The sequence below is a fragment of the Ctenocephalides felis genome, unplaced genomic scaffold (assembly GCF_003426905.1).
Source record: "Ctenocephalides felis isolate EL2017-DRISC unplaced genomic scaffold, ASM342690v1 CF-g0.4_SCAFFOLD_03571, whole genome shotgun sequence".
NCBI lineage: Eukaryota > Metazoa > Arthropoda > Insecta > Siphonaptera > Pulicidae > Ctenocephalides > Ctenocephalides felis.
In genome coordinates, this window is record NW_020539725.1 from 62,186,813 (window position 1) to 62,204,511 (window position 17,699).

At 30.5% G+C, this 17,699-nt stretch overlaps 1 protein-coding gene across 1 annotated transcript in view; it reads left to right on the plus strand.

Moving 5' to 3' along the window:
• LOC113386444 overlaps positions 1-17,699 on the plus strand; it is a 47,306-nt gene that overhangs the window by 14,232 nt on the left and 15,375 nt on the right. Inside the window, exons 4-9 of the mRNA XM_026624224.1 lie at positions 6,307-6,451; positions 8,149-8,320; positions 10,816-11,106; positions 13,341-13,626; positions 16,874-17,099; positions 17,159-17,380. Coding sequence (XP_026480009.1) covers positions 6,307-6,451; positions 8,149-8,320; positions 10,816-11,106; positions 13,341-13,626; positions 16,874-17,099; positions 17,159-17,380 — 1,342 coding nt within the window. The remainder of the gene's footprint in view (positions 1-6,306; positions 6,452-8,148; positions 8,321-10,815; positions 11,107-13,340; positions 13,627-16,873; positions 17,100-17,158; positions 17,381-17,699) is intronic.

A 17,699-nucleotide genomic window follows, 5' to 3' on the forward strand; every position in this document is an offset into this window, starting at 1 on the left:
CTTATTTGTGTAATCTTATCTTAAAGTTAGTACTAATAAGAGAACATTGCAACCTTATCTAAATAAAGTTGAAGTCATTTAACAAAATTAATAAGAACTTTTCATAAAAACAAATTGTGTAAATCCAAAAAAAAGTCGAATAAAGTTTACTATCAACGTATAATTTGTTCATTACATATTTATTAAATTAAATATCGATTGCATAACGGTTCGTGTTCGATCTTTGACAACAAATTAAAATACTTATCGATTATTATTATTACTTTGACGCAATTCAAATTGCTGCAATTGCGGCATTTGCTGCTCACAAACAATAATTAAATTATTAAATATACATACATATCGTGTGGGAAAAATATATATTAATTAGCATTTAAAATTATGCAATGGAAAATAAATAAATAGTAGGTGCACACAATTATAATATATGAATAGATTGTAAATATATTTTTTTATTTTTATTTTTAGTACAACTGCGTTGCAACGCTATCTTATGCTTGTTTTTTGTTAGTGAAGTAGTGAAAATGTCTATCGATTTGCTGTACGATTAGGCGTATTTTACATATAAACAAAGCAAGGGAGAATCTTATGATAACCGCATCACCTAGAATTATGTAATCATCCTTGCTTGTTTATATGTAAAATAAAATTGATCGTGCGGCAAATAAATAGATATTTTCACAATTTTCACTGCCAATAAACAAGCATAAAATAACGCTATTTTATGAGGCAGTAATAAAGTTTGATGATGTATAGGCATTTAAATATTTGAAAGTTTCGGAAATCACTAATGCTCCATAAAAATTAATAAGCAAATAGAAAAACCCAAACAAACATCATTTAACATTATGGTGTTATTAACCTTTCTAATAATTGCACATTAATGTTTCTGTTTATAATATAAATGTTTCCTGTAATAAGCATTCAAATATGTTTGTTGGTCTCTATAAAATTGAAGTAGTGGTGTATGGAATTTTATTTGCCAGAACATTCAAAAACCTCTAAAGATAAATTTATGTAAAAATATTATTTTCAACTAATAATAAATTCTCTATTTTGCATTTTTAACTTCCCGTTGGCTATAGTAATCGCAAAAAAATCAAAAATGAATATTTTTATATATCTTTACGTTTCAGAGGTTTCTTAACATTTTGGCATACCTTATAAAAAATGTGTATGTGTGGTGTGCGGATACAAAGTTTTCTGTCGACTATTTTGGAAGCACTGTTTAACCGATTTAAATGGTTCAAACAACATTCGATTCCTATTGATAGAGAGACGTGCTGATTAAGTTTTGGCAAAGGCAGGTCTAGTTGTTTTGGAGTTACGGATCAAAGAATGCAGAAAATAGAAATCGAGTTTTTGAGAGAACGGAGCGTCTGATTTGAATGATTCGAAACACATTTTACTTGTATCGACAAAATGAAGATCTGATTAATTTTTTTGAAAGGCAGGTCTAGCGGTTTTGGAAATCCAATGAAAAAAGTAAAAAATAATGCCATTTGGCGGTCAAAAATGAATATTAGATATATGTACATCGTATTATCAGATATATTATAAAGATTATAATAATATGTACAAATGTTGTGTACATTTATATGGGTTCCGTACCAATAACCGTAAATGTTTACACACTAGACGTCTACGCGGCGCTTACGCGCTTTGATATTTCGCCTCCAAATTGGTCACGTGATCGATTTTCTAAGGATCCCCCAAGTTATATTTCGTCAACCACCCCCTTCCCCTAAAAATCTTATGTAATTAATGGATTTCCCTTTATATTCGAGTATATCAATAGGGGCTAGGTGAAGATGGATTGAAAATGTTTGGATTTTTTAGAAAAATTCAGGTAAAAAATATATACATGTTATATTTTACTGAACCTCTCCATCCCCCACGTTATATTTTGTCAAAACCCCCCTGCCCCAAAAAATCTCACATGATTAATAAACGCTTCTTTATATTCGAGTATGTAAATATGGGTTAGGTAAAGATGGATTGAAAATGTTTGGGTTTTGTAGAAAAATACTGGTAAAAAATGAATACACGTGATATTTTACTGGACCCCTTCATCCCCCAAACTATATTTTGTCAACCTCCCTTCACCTAAAAATCTTAATGGATGCCCCTCTATATTCGAGTATGTCAATAGGGGTTAGGTAAAGATGGATAGAAAGTTCTCTAAGTATTAGTTTTAATAACTGTGTTTATTTTTACATAAAAATAAAACCAAATCTTCATTTTATACAAAAATAAAAATAATATAAACAAACTTACTTATAAAAATTAAAATTCATAAGCAGACTAGTTTGGTTTTGTCAAAAAGTCTTGCATTTTTGTCTTCTTCTTAATAAAGCATCTATAATACTTATTCTTGTCCTTGACTTCAGTCTTGACTTGTTCCTTCATGAACACAATCAATGTTGAAGGAAAAGATTTACATCGGAAGCATTTTTCCTTTATCTGAAATGTGTCCTCGAGCCTCTTAAATTCCAGAAAAGCAATCCGCTATCGTATACTGTTTTTCATTAAACTGATCCATCATAAAGACTTTAAAGTACTCCGTAATGAGTCCACAGGTGCATAAAGAATTTACCAAATCACACTGACATTTACCAATATAAAATATTTCCTTAGTTGTCTTCACAAACTTCTTGAACGACTCTTGAGCTTTGCTCTTGTTTTCTTTCCGATACCTATCAAGAAAACCGATCAATTTCTTCTGTATACTCTTCCTGTTTATAATTTTGCAATCGAGCCTGCTCCAAATTTCAATCAATTTGTCTGCGACTATGGGGGTGAATGTTTTGTATGAGAACATTTTGTTTTCTTTTTTTGCACGTTCGGCTAAAAAGAAATAGTATCTTAAGACGTCTTGTTTTGTCGGCAGGTTCATTCCACTGAATTCGCAGGGTTTGCCGAATGTTGTAATGTCGTTACCGGGCATATGTTTTAATTTAGAAACATTTTTTGAACTCATTTTTAATTATTTTTGTGTGATGCATTGATATTTGGTTAAATCTGTTTACAATATGTCACTTGACAGTTTGCAAGATGGATGCTTGACAGTTTTCAAGATGGACGCGTGACAGTTTACAAGATGGACGCTTGACAGTTTACAAGATGGACGCTTGACAGTTTATCGACTCCATTGTGAAGTTGGTCACAGATATTATTATTACAAATTACTACAAAAATAATTTTAGAACTATATTTACTACAAAAATAAATACAACGAAAAAATAGACTCTACTGATGAGCAATTTAATTCTGGAAGAACTTCCCTGAAAAGTCAATATAAAAAAAGGACTCTACTAACAAGGAAACTGATCTTCGAACACTTTTTAATAATTCCAATAATAAAATAGGACTCTACTGACGAGCAAAATGATTTCTAAACGATTCTTAAAAAAATGGAACGGTAAAAGAAACTCTACTGACGAAAAAAATAAATTATGAACGATTCTTTAGAAAATGCGACTAGAAGAAATAACGTAGCAATGAAGAAACATCGTTACGTTATTTATGGTTACGTTAAATAAAACGTTCATATTACGTTTAGTTGTAACCTTAAATCTAGTATACTGACGAGCAAAATGATTTCTGAAGGGTTCTTTAAAAAAACGCAACGATAAAAGGGACTCTACTGACGAGCAAAATAACTCCTGATTGATTCCTTGAAAATGCAACGAGAAAAAGGACTTTACTGACGAGCAAACTGATTTCCAAGGAATTTCTGACAAATTCTAAGGAGAAAAAGGACTCTACTGACAATCAAACTGATTTTCTCGCACTATTTAATTGTACAAATGAGAAAAAAGGGACTCTACTGACAAGCAAAATAATTTCCGAAGGATTTTTTAAAAAATAGCAACGAAAAAGGGACTCTACTGACGAGCAAAGTAAACAAAAAATCACATGTCATATGTTACGTGCCTAACATAGACTCATATAATATATAAAACCGATTATAACAGGCGGATTCGATTTTATGTAGGTACATTTATTTCACAAGGGAAATATTATTAATATCATTTCTTACAAAATTGTCATCCATCACAATTGCCATTATATTATTAAAATAAAACATTCGACATGTGGCATTTTATCAATCAATAGAGTCCGCGATTGTCGTCGGCAATGTTCGCTCAGACATGTGACGTCGCACAGTCCCTTCTATGTTTGAGCATATAATTTGCGCCTGACTAGCACTCCATTTAATATAAGGCTACGATCCTAAGGCAAAACTAGTGGTGTATGGCATCGTGCCTTAAGGCAATTTGCTGGAACTTCCCGTACCGAAAACTAGATTAATAAAAAAAACTGTTTTTTTTGTATTTTGATTTTTTTTGAAAATTCAGAACATTTTTTTAAGCGCCGCGTAGTTGTCTAACGTGTAAACATTGGTACGGAACCCATATAAACATACACAAAATTTGTACCTATTATTATAAATCTTTATAAAATATCTGATAATACCTTGTACATATGTCTAATGTTCATTTTTGATCGCCGAATGACATTATTTTTCACATTTTTCATTGAATCTCCTAAACGGCTGGACCTGCCTTTGCCAAAAACTAATCATCACTTCTCCCCATCATTACGAATTGAATGTTTTTTAGATCATTCAAATCGGAAGCTCCGTTCTCTCAAAAACTCAATTTCTATTTTCAGCACTCTTTGCTTCGTATGTCCCTAACTGCTAGACCTGCCTTTGCCAAAAACTAATCAGCACATCTCCTGATCAATAGGGATCGAATGGTAAATGACTCATTCAAATCGGTTGATCCGTGGTCCCGAAAACGTCGACATAAAAATTTGTATAAATCGGTTGATCCGTAAATCGTAGGCAAAAAATTGTATCCGTACAAACATATATGCATTATTTCTAAACTACGCCAAAATGTTCAAACAATGTTTGAAACATAAAGGTTTGCATAAATTTTCGATTTTTTGCTTGCTGATTGAGTAAGTTATAATTAACTTACCCTAAGGGGGCGTCCATTAATCATGTGAGGTCTTTAGAGGGGAAAGGGGGGGGGGGTGAGAAAAAATCACAAGATATTACGAGGGGGAGGGAGGGGTATAGTATGATATCACGCGTATTTATTTTTTACCTGACTTTAAAAAAAAATCCCAACATTTTCAAAAACAATCAAAAATTTTAACATTTTTTCTCGTAACTAAAAATACGCGTGATGTTTTTTGAGAAAGAGAGGGATAATTTTGAATATCACCACGTATCATCGAGGAAGAGGGACGTTAAAAAAATCCTTAAAAAATTGATCACGTGATCAATGGACGCCCCCTAAACAGTTTAATAAGCATAAATGGTGTAAACATTGGTACGGAACCCATATGTATGTACACAAAATTTGTACTTATTATTATAATTTTTATAAAATATCTGATAATACCATGTTCATATGCCTAATGTTCATTTTTTACCGCCAAATTGCATTAATTTGCACTCTTTTCATTGGATCTCCTAAACAGCTAGACCTGCCTTTACAAAAATTTCACCAGTTATTCATTTTGTCAATAAAATTTTCGAATTTATAAGTATCATATTTAAATAGTGCCTTTCATTTAATACCCCACATGCTATATGTGACGTCACAACATTTTGGCCCGCTGCACTATTTCTAGTTCGGCAACCCAATGGTCCGCTTTAGACGATATCCCTTGTAACTTTTGAACCGTATGTCCAAAATGAATGGAATATTCGGTGAATTTGTTCTAAATTAATTGATCTATGTCTTATTAGGACTTTACTTAACCTGTTATGCTTTAAATTTCAAAAATTGATATTATGTATGACTTCGACGGAACCCTTTTGAGTTTCTGAATCGATAAGTATGAAATTTGGATAGTGCCCGTCGAGACCTTTCATTTGATACCCCACATGCTATATGTGACGTCACAATATCTTGACCCGCTGTACTGTTTATAGTTCGGCAACCCAATGGTCCGCTTTAGACGATATCCCTTGTAACTTTTGAACCGTATGTCCAAAATGAATGGAATATTCGGTGAATTTGTTCTAAATTAAATGATCTATAATTTCATAGAATGTATTAGAAATCTACAGCCTTAAATTGCAAATGTTGTCAATACAAATAAAATTTTCGAATCATTCAAATCGGACGATCTAAGACGTAAAGATATGCAAAAATTTTCAAAAATCTTCGTGTAAAAATCCTTAAAAAATTGATGACGTGACTAATGTACACCCTATAAACAGTTTAATAATAATTATCAAATAAAATAACTTACCTTCTATTCTATATTGTATTGTTTCAGGTCATTATGTTCTGAAGAATGTCTCAGGAGCATGTACAAGCCCAAAATCTGCTCTACAAATTCCTGTGGAATTATTTTGGCACCTAGGTTCCAGGATACAAAATTCCTGCCGGCTCAGGTTGACGAATTGGGCCTGAAATTAAAAGTGAGTTAAAATTTTTGTGCCTTAAAATCAAATTCTTTAAATTTTACAATCAAATTATTGATAACTTCATATGGAAAAATTCTGGCTCAGAGTGGCGCATTGGTAATGAAAACTGGGAAATTATCTATCTAGAAATATTTTACATTTAAACAAGCAAGGAAGAATGTTATGATAACAGAATCTCCAAACATTCTTCTTTGCTTGTTTATATGTAAAATACGCCTGATCGAATAGCAAATAGATAGACATTTTCACATATCTACTAGCAAGAATGTACAAATATACAAATATACAAATATACAAATATACAAACATACATATATACAAATATACAAATATACAAATATATATATATATATATATATATATATATATACAAATATACAAATATACAAATATACAAATATACAAATATACAAATATACATATATACAAATATACAAATATATAAATAAATAAATATACAAATATACAAACATACAAATATACAAATATACAAACATACAAATATACAAATATACAAATATACAAATATATATATATATATATATATATATATACAAATATACAAATTTACAAATATACAAATATACAAATATACAAATATACAAATTGAATTGTCCCATTAATCTATATCTATTATTAGGTTTTATGGTAGGACTCTACTGACGAGCAAATTAAATTTCAAACTAAAAGATTAAAAAGGACTCTACCGACGAGCAAATTAAATTTTAAACTAAAAGATTTAAAAAGGACTCTACTGACGAGCAAAATAAATTTCAAACTAAAAGATTTAAAAAGGACTCTACTGACGAGCGAATTAAATTTCAAACTGAAAGATTTAAAAAGGACTCTACTGACGAGCAAATTAAATTTCAAACTAAAAGATTTAAAAAGGACTCTACTGACAAGCAAATTAAATTTCAAACTAAAAGATTTAAAAAGGACTCTACTGACGAGCAAATTAAATTTCAAACTAAAAGATTTAAAAAGGACTCTACTGACGAGCAAATTAAATTTCAAACTAAAAGATTTAAAAAGGACTCTACTTACGAGCAAATTAAATTTCAAACTAAATGATTTAAAAAGGGACTCTACTGGCGAGCAATTTAAATTTTAAACTTAAATAATAAACAAGGGACTTTACCGACGAGCAAACTTGAAATTGATTTAAAATCTAAAAATGAACTCTACTGACAAGCAAATTACATTTTGAACTAAAAAATAAAAAAGGGACTGATGGGCAAATTAAATTTTAATTTAGTAGATAAAAAAGGGACTGTACTGACGAGCAAATTAAATTTTGAACTAAAAAATAAAAAAGGAACTCTACTGACGATTAATTTAAATTTTAAACTTAAATATATAAAAAAGGACTGTACTGACGAGAAAATAAAATTTCAAACTAAAAATTTCAAAACTTTAATTAAAAAGATAATAAAAAAGACTACTGATAAACAAACTTGTTTTTGAGCTGGAATCTAAAAAATGGACTCTACAGACGAGCAAGTTAAATTTTAAACTAAAAAAGGACTCTACTGACGAGCAAATAAACCAAACTGACGAGCAAACTGAACAAAAACAAATCCTACTGACTTGCAAAATGCAAAAAGATAAATAGATCAGTAATAATAATTTATTAATGTTGTTCAAATTGTTTTATTTAAATTGTCCCATTAATCTATATCTATTTTTAGATTTTGTGGTTAGGAGAAAACCTCAATAAAGCTGTGAAACTATTAAAAACATCCCAAAGAACCCCTTCCAATATTTTAGTATTTTATTGGACACCCAGTGAAATGATTCTACCAGGAACACCATCAATAACTTTACCATCTTGCGAACAGTATTCATCCCTCATAAATTCAAGTAAGTAACTAGTGGTGTATGGCATCGTGCCTTAAGGCAAATTGCTGGAACTTTCCGTACCGTAATGAAATATTCGAGAAATTTTCAACGTTTTCAAATATATTATTATTACAAATACTGTAACTTTCATTATTTTTGCATTATCTTGTTTGTTATATCTGAGCAAATCAGATGTAAATCATAAATCGTAAATAAAAAAATAGTTGCCTAATTTTACACAAAATTAGGAAAAGTGCTCCTCATAGTCACAGTCTAAACGCATTTGCAAATAATTCTGTGCAACATTTTCACTTATACTGTGCTTAGCTTGGCGGCATTTTCACATTTTTCAATTGTTTTCACAAAATTGAAAAAGTGCTCCAATACATAAGCAGTCTAAACGCACTTGGGTAAACATTTGTACCAGAGTGGCGCTTAGACTGCGCTTAGCCTGGGAAATTTTTTGAATTCTTAATCCAAAATTACAAAAATATTTTATGAAAAATAAAAAAGGTGTAATAATTTTTTATCCATTTGTGATACTGTCAAGAACTCTACTGATAATCAGAAGAAAAAACACAAGACTGTACTGTAAATTTTAGGCAAGGAGATTAAAAAGGGACTCTACTGACGAGCAAATTAATTTTTAATTTAGAAGACAAAAAAGACTATACTGACGAGCAAATTGAATTTCGTAAAGAGAACATGAAAAGAACCGACAAGCAATCTCAAATTATATATAAAATAAAAAAGGACTCTATTGACGAGCAAAAAAAGGACTCTACTGACGAGCAAATTAAATTTCGATCCAACAAAATAACAAGGGACTCTACTGACGAGCAAATTATTAAAAACATAGAAAATAAAAAAAAGAGTCCAAAAAAGATGAGACAATAAAAAGGGACTCTACTGACGAGCAAACTGTATGTGGACGCAAAAAGAAAACGGATTCTACTGATGAGTAAATAAAATTTTATTCTAAAAAAAACTAGAATGGGACTCTACTGGCGGGCAAATTATTATAAACATAAAAAATAAAAAAGATAAGACAACTAAGATAAGGATTCTACTCACGAGCAAAGAACAAAGAGGACTCTACTGGCGAACAAAGAAAAAAAAGGACTCTACTGACGAGCAAATTAAATTTCAATCTATGAACAAGGGACTCTACTGACAGGCAAAATATTATAAACATAAAAGATGAAAAAAACGTCCAAAAAATATGAGAAACTAGTTGGGTGTATGGCATCGTGCCTTAAGACAAATTGCTGGAACTTCCCGTACCGTAACGAAATGTTCGAGGAATACTGAATATTTTCAAATAGATTATTATAAATATTGTAACATTGTCTAATATTTTTAAAAATTATATAAACTGAATTGCAAAGTTGAAATTATTTGTTCAAAGTATATTAGAACTTTAGTCAGAATTAAAAATAAAATCTGAATTATTTTCGATATACAAAAAAAAAAAATTTGAAAAAAAAAATTGAAAAAAAAGTTGAAACAAAAATTTTTTTTTCCAAAATCAATTATTTTTGTTAAAACAAGCTGAAAGTTCTTTGAATCATTTAAATCGGACGCTTAGTTCTCTCCAAAAATGCCCCTTTTTGCACATTTAGCTCCGTATCTTCGAAATGGCTGGGTCTGCCTTTGCCAGAATCTGATACACACTTCTCCAAATCATTACTAATTGAATGTTTTTTAGAATATTCAAATCGGATGCTCCGTTCTCTCAAAAACTCGATTTCTATTTCCTGCACTCTTTGCTCTTTATCTCCGTAACGGCTGGACCTGCCTTTGCCAAAAACTAATCAGGACATCTCCCTATCAATAGAAATCAAATGTTTTTTAAACCATTCTAATCGGTTGAACCGTGCGCCCGAAAACGTGACTGAAAATTTATCTTACTTACTTACTTCATGTAATTAAAATTAACATACATTCATTTACTGCTTGTATTTTTTTACTTTTTTGCTGGTGATATAATCTCATTCCTTGAACAGCTGTAATATCCGTCTTGCCTAACAAATTGAAGCCATACTTTTATATTTGTTTTATTTATCAAGCCCTGCACATAGCTTGATCTATGAATCATTTGCTTTTTTATGTGAACGTTAATGCAATGATCATCATCAATATTACGAGGTAATAAATTAACCATATTATTAATGTCAACAGGCACATTTATAATTTGGCCAAATATTCTAATATTACATACACACACACATCCATTTTTTCTGAGGTCTTCAAAACGTTGAGAAATAACTAAAATTTTCAATTTCGATTTTCGGCCCATTACAATAACTTATCCCACGGGAAGTTAACAAGCAAGAAAGTATGTTTGAATAATTTGTTATCATAAGATTCTTCCTTTCTTGTTTATATGTAAAATACGCCTGATCCCACAGCAAATAGATAGACATTTTCACAGTTTCACTAACAAAGCATAAGATAGCGTTGCCATGACAATTATTCATTATTCATTATTCTTAATCCTAAATTGTCCTCCTCAGATTGCATTTACGATCCAGCCAGAGTAGCAAAGTTTTCCTGGTCAGGGTTATCAGCAAGGTCTCCACATGCTGCAGCAGCTTTGCAAAACTTCAAATTCTCCAGAGAAGACTTGATGAAGCTTCTAAAATCATATCAGCATTTGAAAAACGCTGAACAAGCAGCCTGCGATTGGATGAGAACCGGAAAACAAATCTGGTCGCAATGGTTGGTGCACGAGGTCAACGTGGTGAAGGAAAAGATATACATTGGAGGCATTTTTCCTTTGTCTGGCAGCTCTTATAAAGCAAGAGGTAATAGTAATTTACTTATATATATATATATATATACTAGCTGACCCGGCAAATGTTGTTTTGCTAAGTAAGGTATATTCTAAACAATTTCTAGAGAATCAAACATATTAATACTTCAAGTGTATAAGGATGTTGTAGAATTTATGTTAAAAGTTTATGTGAATAATAATACAATCGTTTATGCAGAAGGATAAAAACAGACTGACTGCTTATATATTCTTTAACTAATCAGATGCATTACAAAAATTATTAACAATCATAGATAACATAACAAGTGTAGATTGACACAAAACAAAAGAGAAACATATATACATAACCATAGAGTAGGCATAGAGCGTTTAGTATCAAACTTCAACAAATGTGTTGTTTGAATCCTCTATACAATGAGGTATTACAAAGGTCCAATTTGACTTTGATCAAATATAAACTATATTATGAAAAACAAACCATGTTGATCTTTTTAAAAAAATAATTTTTGGTACGGAAAGTTCCAGCAATTTGCCTTAAGGCACGATGCCATGCGTCCCACTAGTTTCATTTTATTTTTAGACTTAGTTTGCTCGTCAGTAGAGTACTTTTTTATATTTCAGGTCAATACTAAAGCTTTTAGTAAGTTTGTTTTTATCGTCTAGACTGCTAATTTGTTTGCTCGTCAGTAGTGTCCTTTTTTATATCTTAGGTCAATATTCAATTTGCTCGTCAGTAGAGTCCTTTCTTTATTTTCTAGTCTGATATTAAATTTGCTCGTCAGTAGAGTCCTTTATTTATTTTCTTTTCTGATATTCAATTTGCTCGTCAGTAGAGTCCTTTCTTTATTTTCTTTTCTGATATTAAATTTGCTCGTCAGTAGAGTCCTTTATTTATTTTCTTTTCTGATATTAAGTTTGCTCGTCAGTAGAGTCTTTTCTTTACCTTTTAGTCTGATATTTTATTTGCTCGTCAGTAGAGTCCTTTTTTTATTTTCTAGTCTGATATTTAATTTGCTCGTCAGTAGAGTCCTTTTTTACATCTTGGGTCAATATTAAATTTGCTCGTCAGTAGAGTCCTTTCTTTATTTTCTTTTCTGATATTAAATTTGCTCGTCAGTAGAGTCCTTTCTTTATTTTCTAGTCTGATATTTAAATTGCTCGTCAGTAGAGTCCTTTCTTTATTTTCTAATCTTATATTTAAATTGCTCGTCAGTAGAGTCCTTTCTTTATTTTCTAGTCTGACATTAAATTTGCTCATCACTAGAGTCCTTTCTTTATCTTCTAGTTTTAGTTTTTTGTTTGTTTTGCCACTCTAGAAATTTTCTAGAAATACTTTACAGGGTAGTGGTCAGCTAGTATAAACATAAATGTTAAAAACTAATGAAATGCTGGGGCTTAGATCTATATGGATCAGAGACATGGACTCTGAGAAAATCGACAAAAACTTTAAAATCAAGGTTATAGCTGGTTATACATCTTTTTCCCTCTACTTTCAAATATCGTTGCTAAACAATGCTTAACTCAACTAATTTTTGACACATAGGTGGTGGACCTTTTTAACTCTGGACCTTCATATATCACTATCTATTCTTCGATAAATTTTGGGAAATTATAACTGGGAAAATGTTATTCGACAAAATGTCCATTTGATCGAAACCAAATTTAGGTTCTGAATTTGAATAACATAAATAAAAAATAATATAACCTAGAAAATGATTTATAAATACCATTGTGTATATAATTATACAAATGAGTACTTTCAGAGCACCGTGTTTGAGAAAAATATGCCAAAAAGTGCATTTTCATATTAACATATCAAAAAAGTTGATATTTTGAATCTCTAGTAACACTTGCGATTCGTTTAATAACGTTTTTGTATATAAATAAAACTACAAACACAACTACTTACTACAATTTAATCATAATTAAATAATATTCACGTAAAACATCCTATTAAAAGTAATAGAATATCATCTGTAAAAAACGTTTGACATTTGACGTATTAGCCACCGTACATTGTTTTATTTAAATGACGCTTCTACAAAAATTTTCAAATTAAAAATGTAAAGTTTCTACGCGGATTTGAAATAATTTCTCACCTTTTGGACATTCTCTGGATTGGCACGAATTTTTCAAGACTAAGACTGGCTAAATCGGTTCAGCCGTTTTCGAGTTTTACCGAATCATTTGAAAGAGAGCTCCATTTTTATATATAAGAAGAATATATATATATATATATATATATCATCAATATATTTTTCCCAGGTATTGTAGTCGGTGCAGCAATGGCCCAAGAAGCAATTGGTAAAAACGCGACGATTCTTCCCGATTATCAATTGGAAATTCTGGCAGCCGATGGTCAATGCAAGGCAGATTTAGAGCTGAAGACTTTTATAGACTACATTGTGGAAAAACATTACGAGCACTTGGTCGGAGTTTTAGGGCCAGCTTGTTCAGATACCCTAGAAGCTTTAGCAGGGGTTTCTAAACACTATAACACACTGGTCGTGTCTTATAGTGCTGAAGGAGCCACGTTTTCTGACCGAGAAAAGTAAGTACACTTGGTTTAAGGGGCACAACTAGTGTGAAATTTTCAAAAAGTCGGATTTTCAATTGTTCCTTATTTTGATAGGTTATACCTTTTAAAACTAGTTGGTTTGGTATTTTGCCTTGAGGCAAGTTACATGAACTTCCCGATTTGTGTAAATAATCGACTTAATCAATAAAAAATAAATTAATTTATGAGTGTATTTATTACACATCATTGAAAACGAACGAACACGTTAACTCGTAGTATTTTATAAAAGCAAATTTTCAAAAATCAATAATTTTTTAATTGAACCAGTTTCCATAGGACTTCAATGGTTTAGTATGTTTATCAAGACCAAGTACTATATTGTTATACCAACTAAATCGTCTAATTTTAATTTTAACAAACGTCAACAAAACTACTCATTTTCTCAAACTTTGATGAATTTTTAAAATTAAACTACTTGTCGTAAGGCCGTAAATATTACAGTAAGTTCTATAAGACTGACAGACAAGCAAACTCAATTTTAATAAAATGTTTGTAATGCGACTCTACTGACAAGCAAATTATTAATTAATTTCAATTTAGAGGAAAAGGAAAAGACTCTACTGACGAGCAAACTCAGTTTTAATAAAATGTTTGTAATGGGACTGACTCTACTGACAAGCAAATTATTAATTAATTTCAATTTAGAGGAAGAGAAAAGGACTCTACTGACGAGCAAACTCAGTTTTAATAAAATGTTTGTAATGGGACTCTACTGACAAGCAAATTATTAATTAATTTCAATTTAGAGGAAAAGAAAAGGACTCTACTGACGAGCAAACTCAGTTTTAATAAAATGTTTGTAATGGGACTCTACTGACAAACAAATTATCAATTAATTTCAATTTAGAGGAAAAGAAAAGGACTCTACTGACGAGCAAACTCAATTTTAATAAAATGTTTGTAATGGGACTCTACTGACAAGCAAATTATTAATTAATTTCAATTTAGAGGAAAAGAAAAGGACTCTACTGACGAGCAAACTCAATTTTAATAAAATGTTTGTAATGGGACTCTACTGACAAGCAAATTATTAATTAATTTCAATTTAGAGGAAAAGAAAAGGACTCTACTGACGAGCAAACTCAATTTTAATAAAATGTTTGTAATGGGACTCTACTGACAAACAAATTATCAATTAATTTCAATTTAGAGGAAAAGAAAAGGACTCTACTGACGAGCAAACTCAGTTTTAATAAAATGTTTGTAATGGGACTCTACTGACAAGCAAATTATTAATTAATTTCAATTTAGAGGAAAAGAAAAGGACTCTACTGACGAGCAAACTCAATTTTAATAAAATGTTTGTAATGCAACTCTACTGACAAGCAAATTATTAATTAATTTCAATTTAGAGGAAAAGAAAAGGACTCTACTGACGAGCAAATTCAATTTCAATAAAATGTTTGTAATGGGACTCTACTGACAAGCAAATTATTAATTAATTTCAATTTAGAGGAAAAGAAAAGGACTCTACTTACGAGCAAACTCAATTTTAATAAAATGTTTGTAATGGGACTCTACTGACAAGCAAATTATTAATTAATTTCAATTTAGAGGAAAAGAAAAGGACTCTACTGACGAGCAAACTCAATTTTAATAAAATGTTTGTAATGGGACTCTACTGACAAGCAAATTATTAATTAATTTCAATTTAGAGGAAAAGAAAAGGACTCTACTGACGAGCAAACTCAATTTTAATAAAATGTTTGTAATGGGACTCTACTGACAAACAAATTATCAATTAATTTCAATTTAGAGGAAAAGAAAAGGACTCTACTGACGAGCAAACTCAATTTTAATAAAATGTTTGTAATGGGACTCTACTGACAAGCAAATTATTAATTAATTTCAATTTAGAGGAAAAGAAAAGGACTCTACTGACGAGCAAAATATGAATAAGAAATGTCTCTAAAAAAGAACTCTACTGACGAGCAAACTCAATTCTAATATAAAATATTTAAAAATGGATTTTACTGGCGACCAAATTTGAAATTCGTAAATATAAAAAAAGACTCTACTGTCGAGCAAACTAAAAATTGATAAAAAAGACAAAAGGTACTCTACTGACAACTGATCAAATAACTTGTTAGAAATGTACAAAATTGATTTAAAAGACAAAAAAGGGACTCTACTAACGAACAAAATTATTAATATTAAATTACTTGAAAAAGAGACTCTACTGTCGAGCAAAATTATTAATATTTAATGACTTGAAAAGCGGATTCTACTGACGAGCAAAGTTATAAAAAAGGACTCTACTGACGTGCAAATTGAATATCGTCTGGAAAAAAGTAAAAAAATTACAAGCAATCAATGAATGTATGTTAATTTTAATTACACGAAGTTCTTCAAACACAATTTTTACTCTAATCTAGGTTCGTTTCTAAATGAAGGTTCGTTTCTAAATGCTAATTACAATGACAAACCGATCATATCGTATTTGAAGTATGACTTTAATTAAATTATTGTTTTTAAATATTATACATATTTTAATGCTATTATAGATATTTAATTTTTAATTTATCATTATATAAATGTGTACAATGATTGACGACACTAATAAATATGTGCATCACGAGTGTTACCTACCATATTACTAATAAACATTATTCTAAATTGTTATATGATGTATTTATTTTTACTTAAATGCCATCTTGTACAGTAGCAAATAAGTTTTACTTCAATCGCGTGTGAACCTTACGCGCACTCTTTTTTTACATGTTCTATATATAGTTCTCCGTAAAATGAACTATCGATTTTTTGATCGGATCAAAAATCGAATTTTGGCAGTCCAAAAACGACCAAAATTTTGGGTAAAATTCGACTTTTTTTAAAAAAAAATAACGCCGTCATTTTGACAATTTTTGATTTTTTTTCTTTATCGTAGTTCATTTTACAGACAAATTTATCTAGTTTAACGAGATTTTTTTTTTAAATTTCTTTTACGTAGAAGGCCGGAATCACTGCAGCAGTGAAGGACCTTTTTTTTGTCGCGCCGTTGGAGATCGACGATAACTTAAAAAATATTTAATTTTTTTCTTCAAAAATTTTACTATTAATTCTTAAAACATGTATAAATATATTCCTAAAATTTTGAAATGATTGATAAAGTAGTTTTTTTAATATAAATTCCCAAAAATCACCTTTCTTTTAGGCGGTTACACTAGTTGTGCCCCTACAATCACTCGACAAATATTTACTAGCCAGATTTTTCCCTTAGGTATCCATACTTCTTTCGTACAATTGGTGAAAACAAGCAGTACGTCTACGTTTACCTAAAATTGATGCAACTTTTGGGTTGGCGTCGTGTTGCATCTTTAACCGAAGAAGGACAAAAATATTCAGAGTATATACCTCATCTAGAACAAACTTTGCAGGAAAACAATGTGCAGCTTATAGCAAATGCCAAGTTTCCAAAAGAACGTGAACATTCTGCAATGACTAGGGTAAGTGATAAAAATCCATATCCAATAGGTAACTTGTTACTGACTTGTTTATATTGTAGTATCTACTGGACTTGCAAAAACGTAGAGCCAAAATTATAATAGCCGATGTCTACGATCCAGTAGCAAGAGCAATTATGTGCGAATCTTTAAGACTTGGCATGACTGCCAAAGATGGTTATGTCTGGTTTTTGCCAACCTGGTTGACCACCGGCTGGTGGAACACAACTTTGCATAATGGAAATAAAGAAAACATATCTTGCACTGAAGAAGAAATGCTGGAGGTTAGTATTTACCATACTTCTAGTCTCTTCATACATTTTTTAATTAAGAATTAATAAAGGGACTCTACTGACGAGCAAATGTAATCTAGAATTAAAAAAGGGACTCTACTGACGAGCAAACTAATCTAGAATTAATAAACGCACCCTACTGACGAGCAGACGAGTATTTCAGTTTGCTCGTCAGTTCATATAATGCAAAATATAGTTTGCTTGTCAGTAGAGTCCTTTTTATTTTCATGTCTAGTAAAATACGGTTGATGATGAAAAATACTAAATACAAAAATTCAAAAAATTACCCAGGATAAGTACAGTCTAAGCG